General features: G+C 35.0%; 1 protein-coding gene across 1 annotated transcript in view; it reads left to right on the plus strand.

The window, feature by feature from the left end:
* Positions 1-18,109, plus strand: part of LOC134839102 (vacuolar protein-sorting-associated protein 36-like) — a 63,486-nt gene extending 45,377 nt beyond the window's left edge. Inside the window, exons 4-5 of the mRNA XM_063854532.1 lie at positions 14,045-14,105; positions 17,704-18,109. Coding sequence (XP_063710602.1) covers positions 14,045-14,105; positions 17,704-18,032 — 390 coding nt within the window. The 3' untranslated portion in view covers positions 18,033-18,109. The remainder of the gene's footprint in view (positions 1-14,044; positions 14,106-17,703) is intronic.
* The last annotated feature ends 307 nt before the right edge of the window (positions 18,110-18,416 follow it).

Raw genomic sequence — 18,416 nt, forward strand, 5'->3', positions numbered from 1 at the left:
CTGAAGTGACAATAACGCATTTCTCTCGAGAGCAGTTAACAATGGTCGGCTTTTGGGCTGTCTTTTTGTTCATTTTCTACTTTTTTTCTTTAAAAAATTGTGTATGATTAGAGATTATTGATATTGGATATTTTAAATGTTTGGTTTTGATGTAGCTATGTGATGAGAGAACAGTCGCGGTTTCTTTTGAAGCCTTGTCGAGACTCATGATTTTCTTCTTTGGATGTCTGATCTATGTTTGTTTTGGGATCTAATAGGTCTTAGAAGATTATGATCTATGCCGAAATAACAATAAGCATTTCTCTCGAGAGCAGTTAACAATGGTCGGCTTTTGGGCTGTCTTTTTGTTCATTTACTACTTTTTTTCTTTAAAAAATCGTGTATGATTAGAGATTATTGATAATTGGATGTTCTAAGTGTTTTGTTTTGAAGTAGTTATGTGTTGAGAGAACAATCGCGGTTTCTATTGAAGCCTTGTCGAGACTCATGATTTTCTTCCTTGGATGTCTGATCTTTGTTTTTTTTTGTGATCTAATAGGTCTTAGAAGATTATGATCTGTGCCGAATTACCCTGATGCTATGCTCTCGAGAGAAGTTAACACTAGTTGCCTACTGGGTTGTCTTGTGCAGTCCGTAGCTTTTTTCCTTAAAAAAACATGCAGGACGAGAGGTTATTGATAATGTATATTTTAGATGTTTTAATTTGATGTAGTTATCTGATGAGAGAACAATCGCGGTTTCTATTGAAGCCTTGTCGAGACTCATGATTTTCTTCCTTGGATGTCTGATCAATATTTATTTCTATGATGGAATGCTCTTTTAAAGTCTATGATATATACTGAAGTGACAATGATGCTATTCTTTCGAGAGCAGTTAACACTGGTCGGCTATTGGATTGTCTTTTCATTCAATTCCTACTTTTTTCATTAAAAATTGTTTATGATTAGAGGTTATTGATAATTGGATTTTCGATATGTTTTGTTTTGATGTAGCTATTTATTGAGAGAACAGTCGCGGTTTCTTTTTAAGCCTTGTCGAGACTCATGATTTTCTTCTTTGGATGTCTGATCAATTTTTTTTTCTAGGATCCAATGTGCCATTTACGATTAGGATTTATATTGAAGTGACAACAATGATGTCATTCTCTCGAGAGCAGTTAACACTGGTCGGGTATTGGGTTTTTCGTGTTCATTCACTCCCTACTTTTTTTGTTGAAATATCGTATATGATTAGAGGTTATTGATAATTGGACATTTTAGTTGTTTTGTTTTGATGTAGCTATGGGATGAGAGAACAATCGCGGTTTCTATTGAAGCCTTGTCGTCACTCATGATTTTCTTCCTTTGATGTCTGATTTATGTTTGTTTTGTGATCTCATTTGACTTTGAAGATTATGATCTATGCCGATTTACCCTGATGCTGTGCTCTCGAGAGAATTTAACACTAGTCGCCTACTGGGTTGTCTTGTGCAGTCCGTAGCTTCTTTCCTTAAAGAAATCACGGATGATGAGAGGTTGTTGATAATTGGATGTTTTATATGTTTTGTTTTGATGTAGCTATGTGATGAGAGAACAATCGCGGTTTCTATTGGAGCCTTGTCGAGACTCATGTTTTTTCTCTTGAATGCCTGATCAATGTTTGTTTTGTAATCTAATAAGTTTAGAAGATGATTATCTCTGCCGATTTACACTGAGGCAATGCTCTCGAGAGTAGTTAACAATCGTCGCCTACTGGGTTGTCTTGTGCAGTCCGTAGCTTTTTTCCTTAAAAAAACATGCAGGACGAGAGGTTATTGATAATGTATATTTTAGATGTTTTAATTTGATGTAGTTATCTGATGAGAGAACAATCGCGGTTTCTATTGAAGCCTTGTCGAGACTCATGATTTTCTTCCTTGGATGTCTGATCAATATTTATTTCTATGATGGAATGCTCTTTTAAAGTCTATGATATATACTGAAGTGACAATGATGCTATTCTTTCGAGAGCAGTTAACACTGGTCGGCTATTGGATTGTCTTTTCATTCAATTCCTACTTTTTTCATTAAAAATTGTTTATGATTAGAGGTTATTGATAATTGGATTTTCGATATGTTTTGTTTTGATGTAGCTATTTATTGAGAGAACAGTCGCGGTTTCTTTTTAAGCCTTGTCGAGACTCATGATTTTCTTCTTTGGATGTCTGATCAATTTTATTTTCTAGGATCCAATGTGCCATTTACGATTAGGATTTATATTGAAGTGACAACAATGATGTCATTCTCTCGAGAGCAGTTAACACTGGTCGGGTATTGGGTTTTTCGTGTTCATTCACTCCCTACTTTTTTTGTTGAAATATCGTATATGATTAGAGGTTATTGATAATTGGACATTTTAGTTGTTTTGTTTTGATGTAGCTATGGGATGAGAGAACAATCGCGGTTTCTATTGAAGCCTTGTCGTCACTCATGATTTTCTTCCTTTGATGTCTGATTTATGTTTGTTTTGTGATCTCATTTGACTTTGAAGATTATGATCTATGCCGATTTACCCTGATGCTGTGCTCTCGAGAGAATTTAACACTAGTCGCCTACTGGGTTGTCTTGTGCAGTCCGTAGCTTCTTTCCTTAAAGAAATCACGGATGATGAGAGGTTGTTGATAATTGGATGTTTTATATGTTTTGTTTTGATGTAGCTATGTGATGAGAGAACAATCGCGGTTTCTATTGGAGCCTTGTCGAGACTCATGTTTTTTCTCTTGAATGCCTGATCAATGTTTGTTTTGTAATCTAATAAGTTTAGAAGATGATTATCTCTGCCGATTTACACTGAGGCAATGCTCTCGAGAGTAGTTAACAATCGTCGCCTACTGGGTTGTCTTGTGCAGTCAATAGCTTTTTTCCTCTAAAAAATCATGCATGATGAGAGGTTTTTGATAATTGTATGTTTTAACTTGATATAGTTTTTTGGATGGAAGATATATTGCGGTTTCTATTGAAGCCTTGTCGAGAATCATGATTTTCTTCCTTGGATGTCTGATCAATGTTCATTTCTATTATGCAATTTTCTTTTAAAGTTTATGATCTATACTGAAGTGACAATGAGGCTATTCTCTCGAGAGCAGTTTACACTGGTCGGCTATTGGGTTTTCTTTTTATTCTTTTTCCGCTTTTTTCTTTATAAAATTGTTTACGATTAGAGATAATTGATAAATGGAAGTCTTAGCTGTTTTGTTTTGACATTATTATCTGACGAGAGAACAATCGCAGTTTCTATTGAAGCCTTGTCGAGACTCATGATTTTCTTCCTTGGATGCCTGATCAATTTTCATTTTTGATCCGATATGCGATTAAAGATTATGATCTATACTGAAGTGACAACGATGCTATTTTCTCGAGAGCAACTAACACTGGTCGGCTATTGGGTTTTCTTGTTCATTCACTTCCCACTTCTTTTTCATTCAAATGTCGTATTTGATAAGAGATAAATGATAATTGGATGTTTTTTGTTTTGTTTTTATGTAGCTATGTGATAAGAGAACAATCACTGTTTCTATTGAAGCCTTTCGAGATTCATTCTTTTCTTCCTTGGATGTCTGATCTATGTTGGTTCTGTGATCTAATAGGTCTTTGAAGATTATGATCTATGCCGAAATAACAATGATGCAATGCTCTCGAAAGTAGTTAGCACTAGTCGCCTAATGGGTTGTCTTGTACAGTCAATAGCTTTTTCCTGTAAAAAATCAAGTATGATGAGGTTTAATGATACGTGTGTGCTTAGAAGTTTTCGTTTGATGTAGCTAGCTGATAAGAGAACAATCGCGGTCTCTTTTGAAGCCTTGTCGTCACTCATGATTTTCTTCCTTTGATGTCTGATTTATGTTTGTTTTGTGATCTCATTTGTCTTTGAAGATTATGATCTATGCCGATTTACCCTGATGCTGTGCTCTCGAGAGAATTTAACACTAGTCGCCTACTGGGTTGTCTTGTGCAGTCCGTAGCTTCTTTCCTTAAAGAAATCGCGGATGAGGAGAGGTTGTTGATAATTGGATGTTTTATATGTTTTGTTTTGATGTAGCTATGTGATGAGAGAACAATCGCGGTTTCTATTGGAGCCTTGTCGAGACTCATGTTTTTTCTCTTGAATGCCTGATCAATGTTTGTTTTGTAATCTAATAAGTTTAGAAGATGATTATCTCTGCCGATTTACACTGAGGCAATGCTCTCGAGAGTAGTTAACAATCGTCGCCTACTGTGTTGTCTTGTGCAGTCAATAGCTTTTTTCTCTAAAAAATCATGCATGATGAGAGGTTATTGATAATTGTATGTTTTAACTTGATATAGTTTTTTGGATGGAAGATATATTGCGGTTTCTATTGAAGCCTTGTCGAGAATCATGATTTTCTTCCTTGGATGTCTGATCAATGTTCATTTCTATTATGCAATTTTCTTTTAAAGTTTATGATCTATACTGAAGTGACAATGAGGCTATTCTCTCGAGAGCAGTTTACACTGGTCGGCTATTGGGTTTTCTTTTTATTCTTTTTCCGCTTTTTTCTTTATAAAATTGTTTACGATTAGAGATAATTGATAAATGGAAGTTTTAGCTGTTTTGTTTTGACATTATTATCTGACGAGAGAACAATCGCAGTTTCTATTGAAGCCTTGTCGAGACTCATGATTTTCTTCCTTGGATGCCTGATCAATTTTCATTTTTGATCCGATATGCGATTAAAGATTATGATCTATACTGAAGTGACAACGATGCTATTTTCTCGAGAGCAACTAACACTGGTCGGCTATTGGGTTTTCTTGTTCATTCACTTCCCACTTCTTTTTCATTCAAATGTCGTATTTGATAAGATATAAATGATAATTGGATGTTTTTTGTTTTGTTTTTATGTAGCTATGTGATAAGAGAACAATCACGGTTTCTATTGAAGCCTTTCGAGATTCATTCTTTTCTTCCTTGGATGTCTGATCTATGTTGGTTCTGTGATCTAATAGGTCTTTGAAGATTATGATCTATGCCGAAATAACAATGATGCAATGCTCTCGAAAGTAGTTAGCACTAGTCGCCTAATGGGTTGTCTTGTACAGTCAATAGCTTTTTTCCTGTAAAAAATCAAGTATGATGAGGTTTAATGATACGTGTGTGCTTAGAAGTTTTCGTTTGATGTAGCTAGCTGATAAGAGAACAATCGCGGTCTCTTTTGAAGCCTAGTCAAGAATCATGATTTTGTTCTTTGGATGTCTAATCAATTTTAATTTCTAGGATCCAATGTGCCATTAAAGATAAGGATCTATACTGAAGTCACAACAATGCTGTTTTCGCGAGAGCAGTTAACAGTGGTCGGGTATTGGGTTTTTCTTGTTCATTCACTCCCCAGTTTTTTCATTAAAATATCGTATATGATTAGAGGTTATTGATAATTGGATGTTTTAATTGTTTTGTTTTGATGTAGCTATGGGATGAGAGAACAATCGCGGTTTCTGTTGAAGCCTTGTCGACACTCATGATTTTCTTCGTTGGATGTCTGATTATCTTTGTTTTCTGATCTATTTTGTCTTTGAAGATCTTCATCTATGCCGATTTGCCCTGACGCTATGCTCTCGAGAGAATTTAACAGTAGTCGCCTACTGGGTTGTCTTGTGCAGTCATAGCTTCTTTCCTTAAAGAAATCATGGATGATGAAAGGTTGTTGATAATTGGATGTTTTATATGTTTTGTTTTGATGTAACTATGTGATGAGAGAACAATCGCGGTTTCTATTGAAGCCTTGTCGTGACTCATTTTTCCCCCTTGAATGCCTGATCAATGTTTGTTTTCTAATCTAAATTGTCTCTGAAGATTTTGATCTATGCCGATTTACCCTGACGCTATGCTCTCGAGAGAATTTAACACTAGTCGCCTACTGTCTTGTCTTGTGCAGTCCGTAGCTTCTATCCTTAAAGAAATCATGGATGATGAGAATTTTTTGATAATTGGATGTTTTTTATGTTTTATTTTGATGTAGCTATGCGCTGAGAAAACAATCGCGGTTTATTTTGAAGCCTTGTCGAGGCTCATGATTTTCTTCCTCGGATGTCTGATCAATTTTCATTTTTATGGTCCAATATGCTTCTAAAGATTATGATCTATACTGAAGCGACAATGATGCTATTATCTCGAGAGCAGTTAACACTGGTCGGCTATTGGGTTTTCTTGTTCATTCAGTTTCCACTTTTTTCCTATAAAATATCGTATATGATTAGAGATAATTGATAATTGGATGTTTTATATGTTTTGTTTTGATGTAGCTATGCGACGAGAGAACAATCGCGGTTTCTATTGAAGCCTTGTCCGAGACTCATGATTTTCTTCCTTGGATGCCTGATCAATTTTCATTTTTGATCCGATATGCGATTAAAGATTATGATCTATACTGAAGTGACAACGATGCTATTTTCTCGAGAGCAACTAACACTGGTCGGCTATTGGGTTTTCTTGTTCATTCACTTCCCACTTCTTTTTCATTCAAATGTCGTATTTGATAAGAGTTAAATGATAATTGGATGTTTTTTGTTTTGTTTTTATGTAGCTATGTGATAAGAGAACAATCACGGTTTCTATTGAAGCCTTTCGAGATTCATTCTTTTCTTCCTTGGATGTCTGATCTATGTTGGTTCTGTGATCTAATAGGTCTTTGAAGATTATGATCTATGCCGAAATAACAATGATGCAATGCTCTCGAAAGTAGTTAGCACTAGTCGCCGACTGGGTTGTCTTGTACAGTCAATAGCGTTTTTCCTGTAAAAAATTAAGTATGATGAGATTTAATGATACGTGTGTGTTTAGAAGTTTTCGTTTGATGTTTAGCCGATGAGAGAACAATCGCGGTCTCTTTTGAAGACTTGTCAAGAATCATAATTTTCTTCTTTGGATGTCTGATCAATTTTATTTTCTAGGATCCAATGTGCCATTTACGATTAGGATTTATATTGAAGTGACAACAATGATGTCATTCTCTCGAGAGCAGTTAACACTGGTCGGGTATTGGGTTTTTCGTGTTCATTCACTCCCTTTTTTTGTCGTTGAAATATCGTATATGATTAGAGGTTATTGATAATTGGACATTTTAGTTGTTTTGTTTTGATGTAGCTATGGGATGAGAGAACAATCGCGGTTTCTATTGAAGCCTTGTCGTCACTCATGATTTTCTTCCTTTGATGTCTGATTTATGTTTGTTTTGTGATCTCAATTGTCTTTGAAGATTATGATCTATGCCGATTTACCATGATGCTATGCTCTCGAGAGAATTTAACACTAGTCGCCTACTGGGTTGTCTTGTGCAGTCCGTAGCTTCTTTCCTTAAAGAAATCACGGATGATGAGAGGTTGTTGATAATTGGATGTTTTATATGTTTTGTTTTGATGTACTTATGTGATGAGAGAACAATCGCGGTTTCTATTGGAGCTTTGTCGAGACTCATGTTTTTTCTCTTGAATGCCTGATCAATGTTTGTTTTGTAATCTAATAAGTTTAGGAGATGATTATCTCTGCCGAATTACACTGAGGCAATGCTCTCGAGAGTAGTTAACAATCGTCGCCTACTGGGTTGTCTTGTGCAGTCAATAGCTTTTTTCCTCTAAAAAATCATGCTTGATGAGAGGTTATTGATAATTGTATGTTTTAACTTGATATAGTTTTTTGGATGGAAGATATATTGCGGTTTCTATTGAAGCCTTGTCGAGAATCATGATTTTTTTTCTTGGATGCCTGATCATTTTTCATTTTTGATCCGATATGCGATTAAAGATTATGATCTATACTGAAGTGACAACGATGCTATTTTCTCGAGAGCAACTAACACTGGTCGGCTATTGGGTTTTCTTGTTCATTCACTTCCCACTTCTTTTTCATTCAAATGTCGTATTTGATAAGAGATAAATGATAATTGGATGTTTTTTGTTTTGTTTTTATGTAGCTATGTGATAAGAGAACAATCACGGTTTCTATTGAAGCCTTTCGAGATTCATTCTTTTCTTCCTTGGATGTCTGATCTATGTTGGTTCTGTGATCTAATAGGTCTTTGAAGATTATGATCTATGCCGAAATAACAATGATGCAATGCTCTCGAAAGTAGTTAGCACTAGTCGCCTACTGGGTTGTCTTGTACAGTCAAGAGCTTTTTTCCTGTAAAAAATCAAGTATGATGAGGTTTAATGATACGTGTGCGCTTAGAAGTTTTCGTTTGATGTAGTTAGCTGATAAGAGAACAATCGCGGTCTCTTTTGAAGCCTTGTCAAGAATCATGATTTTCTTCTTTGGATGTCTAATCAATTTTAATTTCTAGGATCCAATGTGCCATTAAAGATAAGGATCTATACTGAAGTCACAACAATGCTGTTTTCTCGAGAGCAGTTAACAGTGGTCGGGTATTGGGTTTTTCTTGTTCATTCACTCCCCAGTTTTTTCATTAAAATATCGTATATGATTAGAGGTTATTGATAATTGGATGTTTTAATTGTTTTGTTTTGATGTAGCTGTGGGATGAGAGAACAATCGCGGTTTCTGTTGAAGCCTTGTCGACACTCATGATTTTCTTCGTTGGATGTCTGATTATGTTTGTTTTCTGATCTATTTTGTCTTTGAAGATCTTCATCTATGCCGATTTGCCCTGACGCTATGCTCTCGAGAGAATTTAACAGTAGTCGCCTACTGGGTTGTCTTGTGCAGTCATAGCTTCTTTCCATAAAGAAATCATGGATGATGAAAGGTTGTTGATAATTGGATGTTTTATATGTTTTGTTTTGATGTAACTATGTGATGAGAGAACAATCGCGGTTTCTATTGAAGCCTTGTCGTGACTCATTTTCCCCCCTTGAATGCCTGATCAATGTTTGTTTTCTAATCTAAATTGTCTCTGAAGATTTTGATCTATGCCGATTTACCCTGACGCTATGCTCTCGAGAGAATTTAACACTAGTCGCCTACTGTCTTGTCTTGTGCAGTCCGTAGCTTCTTTCCTTAAAGAAATCATGGATGATGAGAATTTTTTGATAATTGGATGTTTTATATGTTGTATTTTGATGTAGCTATGCGATGAGAAAACAATCGCGGTTTATTTTGAAGCCTTGTCGAGACTCATGATTTTCTTCCTCGGATGTCTGATCAATTTTCATTTTTATGGTCCAATATGCTTCTAAAGATTTTGATCTATACTGAAGCGACAATGATGCTATTATCTCGAGAGCAGTTAACACTGGTCGGCTATTGGATTTTCTTGTTCATTCAGTTTCCACTTTTTTCCTATAAAATATCGTATATGATTAGAGATAATTGATAATTGGATGTTTTATATGTTTTGTTTTGATGTAGCTATGCGATGAGAGAACAATCGCGGTTTCTATTGAATATTTGTCGAGACTCATGGTTTTCTTCCTTGGATGTCTGATCTTTGTTTGTTTTGTGATCCAATAGGTCTTTGAAGATTATGATCTATGCCGAAATATCAATGACGCAATGCTCTCGAAAGAAGTTGAAACTAGTCGCTTACTAGTTTGTCTCGTACAGTCAGTAGCTTTCTTCCTGTAAAAATATTTACAAAAAATCAAGTATGATGAGAGTTATTGATAAGTGTATGTTTAAGAAGTTTTAGTTTGATTTAGTTATCTGATGAGATAATAATCGCGGTTTCTTTTGAAGTCTTGTCGAGACTCTTGATTTTCTTCCTTGGTTGCCTGATCAATGTTTGTTATATGATCTAATTAGTCTTAGAAGGTTATGATCTATGCCGAATTACCCTGACGCTATGCTCGCGAGAGTAATTAACACTAGTCGACTACTGGGTTGTCAAGTGCAGTCCATAGCTTTTTTCCTTTACAAAGTCATGCATGATGAGAAGTTATTGATAATTGTAAAATTTTAGATGTTTTAGTTAGATGTAGTTATCTGGTGAGAGAACAATTGCGGTTTCTATGGAAGCCTTGTCGAGACTCATGATTTTCTTCCTTGGATGTCGGATCAAGGTTTATTTCTATGATGCAATGATTTCAAAAGTCTATGATCTTTACTGAAGTGACAATGATGCTATTCCCTCGAGAGCTGTTAACACTGGTCGGCTATTGGCTTGTTTTGTTCATTGAATTCTTACTTTTTTTTAATTAAAAAATCGTATATGATTAGAGATTATTGATAATTGGATGTTTTGTTTTGATGTAACTATGTGATGATAAAACAGACGCGGGTTCTGTTGATGCCTCGCCGAGACTCATGATTTTCTTCCTTGGATGTCTGATCAATGTTTGTTTTGTGATCTATTAAATGTCTGACGATTATGATCTATACCGAGTTAACAATGATGCTAGTCTCTCGAGAGTATTCAACACTGGTCGGCTATGGGGTTGTCTTGTTCAGTCAATTGCTTTTTTTTCATAACAAAGTTGTACATGATGAGCGATTATGGATAATTTGGTGTTTTAGATGTTTCGTTTTGATGTAGCTATCTGATGAGAGAACAATCCCGGTTTCTTTTCTTCTTGATCCAATATTATTTGGAAGTTAATGATCTATACTGAAGTATTATTGATGTTCTTTAGCCGAGAATACTTAACACTGGTCGGCTATTGGGTTGTCTTGTTGAGTCAATCCTTTTTTTTTATAACAAAATTGTACATGATGAGCGATCATGGATAATTGGTGGTTCTAGATGTTTCGTTTTGATGTAGCTATGTGATGAGAAATAATCGCGGTTTCTATTGAAGCCTTGTCGAGACTCATGATTTTCTTCCTTGGATGTCTGATCTTTGTTTGTTTTGTGATCTAATAGGTCTTTGAAGATTATGATCTATGCCGAAATATCAATGACGCAATGCTCTCGAAAGAAGTTGAAACTAGTCGCTTACTAGTTTGTCTCGTACAGTCAGTAGCTTTCTTCCTGTAAAAATATTTACAAAAAATCAAGTATGATGAGAGTTATTGATAAGTGTATGTTTAAGAAGTTTTAGTTTGATTTAGTTATCTGATGAGATAATAATCGCGGTTTCTTTTGAAGTCTTGTCGAGACTCTTGATTTTCTTCCTTGGTTGCCTGATCAATGTTTGTTATATGATCTAATTAGTCTTAGAAGATTATGATCTATGCCGAATTACCCTGACGCTATGCTCGCGAGAGTAGTTAACACTAGTCGACTACTGGGTTGTCAAGTGCAGTCCCTAGCTTTTTTCCTTTACAAAGTCATGCATGATGAGAAGTTATTGATAATTGTAAAAATTTAGATGTTTTAGTTAGATGTAGTTATCTGGTGAGAGAACAATTGCGGTTTCTATGGAAGCCTTGTCGAGACTCATGATTTTCTTCCTTGGATGTCGGATCAAGGTTTATTTCTATGATGCAATGATTTCAAAAGTCTATGATCTTTACTGAAGTGACAATGATGCTATTCCCTCGAGAGCTGTTAACACTGGTCGGCTATTGGCTTGTTTTGTTCACTGAATTCTTAACTTTTTTTAAATTAAAAAATCGTATATGATTAGAGATTATTGATAATTGGATGTTTTGTTTTGATGTAACTATTTGATGATAAAACAGACGCGGGTTCTGTTGATGCCTCGCCGAGACTCATGATTTTCTTCCTTGGGTGTCTGATCAATGTTTGTTTTGTGATCTATTAAATGTCTGACGATTATGATCTATACCGAGTTAACAATGATGCTAGTCTCTCGAGAGTATTCAACACTGGTCGGCTATGGGGTTGTCTTGTTCAGTCAATTGCTTTTTTTTCATAACAAAGTTGTACATGATGAGCGATTATGGATAATTTGTTGTTTTAGATGTTTCGTTTTGATGTAGCTATCTGATGAGAGAACAATCCCGGTTTCTTTTCTTCTTGATCCAATATTATTTGGAAGTTAATGATCTATACTGAAGTATTATTGATAGTCTTTAGCCGAGAATACTTAACACTGGTCGGCTATTGGGTTGTCTTGTTGAGTCAATTCTTTTTTTTATAACAAAATTGTACATGATGAGCGATCATGGATAATTGGTGGTTCTAGATGTTTCGTTTTGATATAGCTATGTGATGAGAAAACAATCGCGGTTTCTATTGAAGCCTTGTCGAGACTCATGATTTTCTTCCTTGGATGTCTGATCTATGTTTGTTTTGTCATCTAATAGGTCTTAGAAGATTATGATTTGTGCCGAATTACCCCAATGCTATGCTCTGGAGAGAAGTTAACACTAGTTGCCTACTGGGTTGTCTTGTGCAGTCCGTAGCTTTTTTTTCTTAAAAAAATGCATGATGAGAGGTTATTGATCATGTATATTTTAGATATTTTAATTTGATGTAGTTATCTGATGAGAGAACAATGGCGGTTTCTATTGAAGCCTTGTCGAGACTCATGATTTTCTTCCTTGGACGTGTGATCAATTTTTATTTCGATGATGGAATGCTCTTTTAAAGTCTATGGTATATAATGAAGTGACAATGATGCTATTCTTTCGAGAGCAGTTAACACTGGTCGGCTCTTGGATTGTCTTTTCATTCAATTCCTTTTTTTCCATTAAAAATCGTATATGATTAGAGGTTATTGATATTTGGATTCTCTAGATGTTTTGTTTTCCCTTCTTGGATGTCTGATCACTCTTTCAGTTGAAATTCATCATCTACTAGGCTGTCTTTTTCAATCTTTTCTGAAACTTTTCTTCGTTCTTAAACTTTACACAATGAGAGAACAATCGCGGTTTCTATTGAAGCCTCCTGGAGGTTCATGAGTTTCTTCCTTGGATGTCTGGTCAATGTATGCTATATAATCTAATAAGTCTTTTAAGATAAAGATCTAAGCTGAAATAACAATTTCGCTATTCGCTCGAGAGTAATTAACACTAGTCTTGTTCAATCAATACTGATTTTTTTAAAATCATTTATGTTCAGAAATTTTTCGCGCTTTTTAATATCGAAGTTTATAGTGAAGAGTCTTAAATTCTTTTGGTTTCTTTGAAAAGCAAGGTTTTATTGATTTTTTTTCTCTGCAGCTGTGATGAGAGAACTATAACGGTTTCTTTTGAAGCCGTGTATAGTTGTATGATACTCTTCCTTGGATGTCTGATCATTGTTTTTTTTTCTGATTTTTGGTTTTCGAAGAGTTTGATGTGTGCTAAAAAGCAGTGACCCTAACCTTTCCAAAGGAATTGGCACTCGTTGCCTGGTGGCTTGTTTTGTTTAGTTGTTAGTATCCAAGTGTCTAATGGAGTCCAAAATAGACTTGTTGTTTCTTTCGATGTCTGCGATAAGTTATCATTTTGAATGTGTTTTGTGTTTTAATGTAGCTCTGTGATGAGAAAAATCGTGGTTACTATTCAGGCATCGTGGAGACTCAGTTTTTTAAGAGAGCTGAACGCAGAGAATACTCTTCTATAGGTCATGTTGATTTTTTTCAGGAAAGTCGTAAAGTTTGCTTAACACTAATTTTTACGCAATAATTTCGCGGTTTGACTTTTGATTTATGTTTAAGTCGTTCACTTTATTTTCTTTTTTAAAAGGAAGGCAAACTCTACTATCAAACAGCGAAAGTATAGAGTCCTCGAAAAACGTAATCGATTTTTATTTTCGAAAGTTGAATTTAATTTCCAAGTTGAATTTTCGCTGTAGAATCAAAAGTTTACACATTGATCCAGTTTTCCCAAATGGGGCTAATTTTATCACAAAAAGTGTCAACATACATTTTTCTAGCATTTTAAAGAATTTTCAGGGCATTTATTTTTTATTTTGAAATGAAGTTTTTTTGTTTCATTGCGCTCATGACTCTTTTCTAACTTTCAGTTGGCTTTGTTCTTCATTGGATGTGTAATCAATATTTTCTTTGGTTTTGAAGATATTGTTATGTGCTGAAAACATATCTTTTCTTCATCAGAGGGTACTACTTGTTGTCTACTGGCCTATCTTCTTCAACTTTAAGATTTAATATATCCGATAGTTCTAGCATTTATGCTGCTTGTCGGGATAACGTTCATAAGCCTTCTTGGTGACAAGATGGGACGATTAAATGGAAATTGAAGTTATGGATATCACTGTTGTTTTTAGAAAGAACCCGGAGGAACTATGGCCTTGGGAGATGTATACTGTCGCTTCAATCGAGCACGAGGTAATTTATATAATAAGAGTTCATCAACACTTCGAATTTTCACTAAGTGTAAAAGAACGAAGCGATTGACACCTCAACTGGGCGACTTTGAAAACGCAACAGCAATATTTTGGTGAGCCGAGAAATATCTCATGGTGGTTTCTTGGATAATTTGCAAAATCCATTGGCTTGCTCTAATAGGTAGCAACACATTTTGATGACTTGCATGGAAATTAAGCTTTAAAAGCATGTTTTGGGCAAAAATACCGTAAAAAATTATTGCTGAAAAACGTGTTTCAATCACATTTTTTAAGTCAATTCGCGTTTTAATGGTCAATAAACTAAATAAAACTGAAGGTCAAGTCACTTTTTTTTCTGTTAATCAAAATATGGCTTTCCTGTTCAACTTCAGGAATAATTTTCTTTCTAGCGTACTAGAAAACTGAAAGTTAAGAATTGAATCAAATGTAAATTTGTTGCTGAATCTGCTTCAAAACCGTCAGATGATTTCAGTTTCTTCCACCATTTTGTTTTGAGGAAAATTTTTGTGAAGTTTTTGGTGATGCGTTTTCATTGACGCCTGGTATATATAGCTCTTGATGATTTTTTGTTTTACTTTAAGAAAAAGTTTTTGCGGCTTTGTTTTTGATTTTTCTAAGCTCAGTTCATTTTATCGTTAAAAAGAAAGTTAACTCCGGTGAAAAAAGCGCGTATCGATTAATTGTTTTTAGTGGGATACCTGAGGAAGAAAGTGACAATCATAAACAAGTCTCAAACTCCAGGAGCTTTAACTTCATATATTTTGTCCTTCGAAACACAGACTATTATTTTACAAATAGCACTTTAGCTTCAAGGTATCATGGATCTGTAGCGTAGAGGTAGGGAAGGAGAACCGCAACAAATTAAAAGGGTTCGAACTTGGGCAGGGTCGGATGTTTTTAATGAACTTTTTCGTATACTAGTAAAAATGTGTGCGCTCTATAAATTGAGGCATGTTAGTTGGTAATTTTTTTAATTAGACTGGTACTGCTAATGTGTCAAAATTGGCTTGCGTCACATAGCAATTATATAGACTCAAAATTTTCTCATTCAGTTTTTCCCAGTAGCGTTAGCGGTTAAATTTTGCTTGTGTATGCGAAGTGCAACTTTGACTCTGTGTCAAGTTTCGTAGCGTTCCTGGCCAACTTAGCCTGGAGTTAACGAATGTGCCTGGGACGGCAAAGGTCCTGTTTTCGAGACGGACCAGGACCCGTATTTTTTCAAAAGGGAAGTATTCTGTTTCAAAAAAAATGTCCGCCATTTATTTGTCTGTTGTCGGCTTAGTTGTCGCATCATGGAATTGTAGTTTTTTCAACGAGCATGTTTTCTATTGTTTACAGTGTTTGATTTACGCCTGCATTTTGTAATTTTACTTAGCTTTACTTCATAATTCCTTTGTTTTTTTGTTTCGCCAAAAAAAATTCCCCGACCAAAATTTTTTCGGTCTATTTTTTATCGGCTTAATGACCTAATATTGGAACGTTTCAACATCAACACAATTTTAGCACTCCCGTCTGCACTTAAGTTGGTTGTATGTTCACCAATCTGTTTGTTGAAATTCCATTTTGTCGGTTTGGACATTTTTTTCACTTTTAGCAAAAAATATATTTTTCTCAGAAACTTTTCCTGATTTTCAAAAAAGGATTACCAATTGAAAGACCGCTGGTTCCTCTGTGTGCCTGTATAGTACCCTAGAGTCTTATTTCACTTGACCCCTCTTTCTACAGCCTTTGAAAAAGTGTGGGGAAATATTTGACACATAGTTTTGATTTTTTTCGTTTTCTCGGAAACCGCCTCTCTCAAATATGAGTTTTTGGTTTCACTTGATAGAACTGTTTTGAAAAGCTCCCCTGCATAAGTGGCTATGACAAATTTTTTTGCATATAAATTTATGGCCCTCGGAATGGTCAATTTTTGATTTTTGACTGTTTTGTGGATGTTTTCGAAAACTAACCTCTCAAACCTGATATTGTGAGTTCAATGAGATAACTGGTAGTTGAAAGCTCCTCTGCATTCGCGGACACTAACAAATAATTTAACACAAGAAGTTATCATCTCTGAACATTCAAATTTTTTTAACCGTTTTCTTAATTTTTTTGAACATTCTGAAAAGTACCCTGCCATATTTGAGATTTTGGTGTTCCATTCAAAGAAGGGATTGTGAGATGCAATTACTGCCGAAATTTTCTGACAGCAACATTTATGGCCCTAGCAAAAGTCAAAATTTTGATTTTTTGGTTTTCTTGTTTTTCAAAAAATTTTTGGCCATTCTCGAGAACTACCCACCTAACTATGAGATTTTGGGCTCAATCGAATTTACAGTTTGAGTGAATCTCTTCTATACAACAAAGCATGATTCTCGGAAATGTCAAATTTTTGATTAGTTGACTAGTTTTTGGACTTTCTCGTTCTTTATCTTGCCAAATCTGATATCATAGGTTTAATCGAAATAGCAGGCTCTTGAAAATTTAACTTTATAACTGGCTTTGCCTAGTTTGTTTAAGAAAAAAATATGACAAATAAACAAGTTGACAGTTTTTTTTGCAAATTTTCGACTTTACGCGAAAACCATTGTGCCAATTCTCAGGTTCTGTTTAATCGAGAAACCCGGTTTTGTGAATTCTCTGTTTGAACGGCCACAACCTGCTCCTTACAGGAACAAATTATGAATTTTGGAAATCTTTTTGACAGTTTCTTAGAACTTTTGACCTTCTAATTAGAAACATGAAATAAAAAAATAATAATTTTTTTAAATATTGTACAATCTAATCTGAGATGAAAAAATCAACTGAAACAACTGGTTGCGATAATCCTTTCTGCAGAAGCGGTGGCTTCTTAACTTTTTGTTAGAGAAATGTTATTTCCTTGGGAGATTTGAATATTTCAACTGTTTTTTACTCATCTCGTTTATTCTAGTAGAGAAGCAATTAAGGTGTTGGGCAAAGTCCAATTTTCGAGCAAACTCATTCAATATTAAACACGTTCCTCCAGCTTTAGTTGGGCGGGATTTTGTTATTTTTTATCGATACTTAACGAAAAATTTGGTTCACCTTGTTTTTTTCAACATCTAGAATTTTTTTCGTCTTATGTTTTTTAATGTTTGCATTGTATCGCAAGTGGTTCGAAGCTCCGCTTCGCCTCTGTGTGCACTTTCCAATCACCAGTTGGTTATGTCCTTGAGGTTTTTTAGACACTTTTTGCCACCATCTGTTGGTTATATTTTCTTTTTAAGATTCACAGTGTAAATAATGTCACGAAGTGAAAGCAAATTACGCTGTCAAATAAATGAAAAAAGAAAGGGCGCGAAAAATAGAGCATTACGTTAAATAGTAAAAGTGGATGATAGTTCTATCAATTGCGAGGAATAAAAAGTTTACATACAGATCCAATTTTCTCAAATAGTTTTTTTTCCCAAATGAGAATTTGAAATTTTTTTCGTGAAGCTCCAAGGCCTCCAATTAATTTTTTTTTTCAGTTTTTATGGAATTTCATGATTTAGAAAATTAGTTCATTGCACGTTTTCAACTGTATGTTGGCTATGGAAAATAATTACCCAAAACTTACATAAATATGTTTCTAGGTGTTGACTTAGTATCTCCTGATGACTTGTTAGTGGCTTGTGAGCTATTCGACAAATTAAATCTGCCGCTTCGTTTTCGACGCTTTGAATCTGGAGTCTCAGTAGTTCAGATGCGGGAACTGAGTGATGACAAATTAGTCGACGAAACCGTGCGTCTCCTGGAAGCGTATGAATGTCTTACAGCTGACGAACTGTCTAGGCATATGGGAATTTCAGTGACATTAGGCAAAGAGAGACTTCTTCTTTGTGAACAGCAGGGAAAACTGTGCAGGGATGAAAACGTCGAGGGGCTGAAATTCTATATTAATAAGTTCGAGTTAATGGCTTAATTCTTCAAAATGGCATTGGCATTTGATTTATAAGTTTGTAGTTAGTTTATTATTGTAATTTTGTTTGATTCTTTGAAGTTTTTATTCCAATCAACTCAAAGGGCAGGGCAAGGATATGTGCAACAGGCTGAAATTTATCACCCATCGATGTCAGGGCCTCGTAAGAAGGTTCACAAGTGCAATAGTTCTCGAGTGTAATATCATCTTAAAATAAACAGACAAATGATGGGCCGACAATTTTTTAAACGGATCAACTCAAAGGGCAGGGCAAGGATATGTGCAACAGGCTGAAATTTATCACCCATCGATGTCAGGGCCTCGTAAGAAGGTTCACAAGTGCAATAGTTCTCAAGTGTAATATCATAATTTAGTGTTTATTTTTTT

Source organism: Symsagittifera roscoffensis, chromosome 2 (genome assembly GCF_963678635.1).
Source record: "Symsagittifera roscoffensis chromosome 2, txSymRosc1.1, whole genome shotgun sequence".
NCBI lineage: Eukaryota > Metazoa > Xenacoelomorpha > Acoela > Convolutidae > Symsagittifera > Symsagittifera roscoffensis.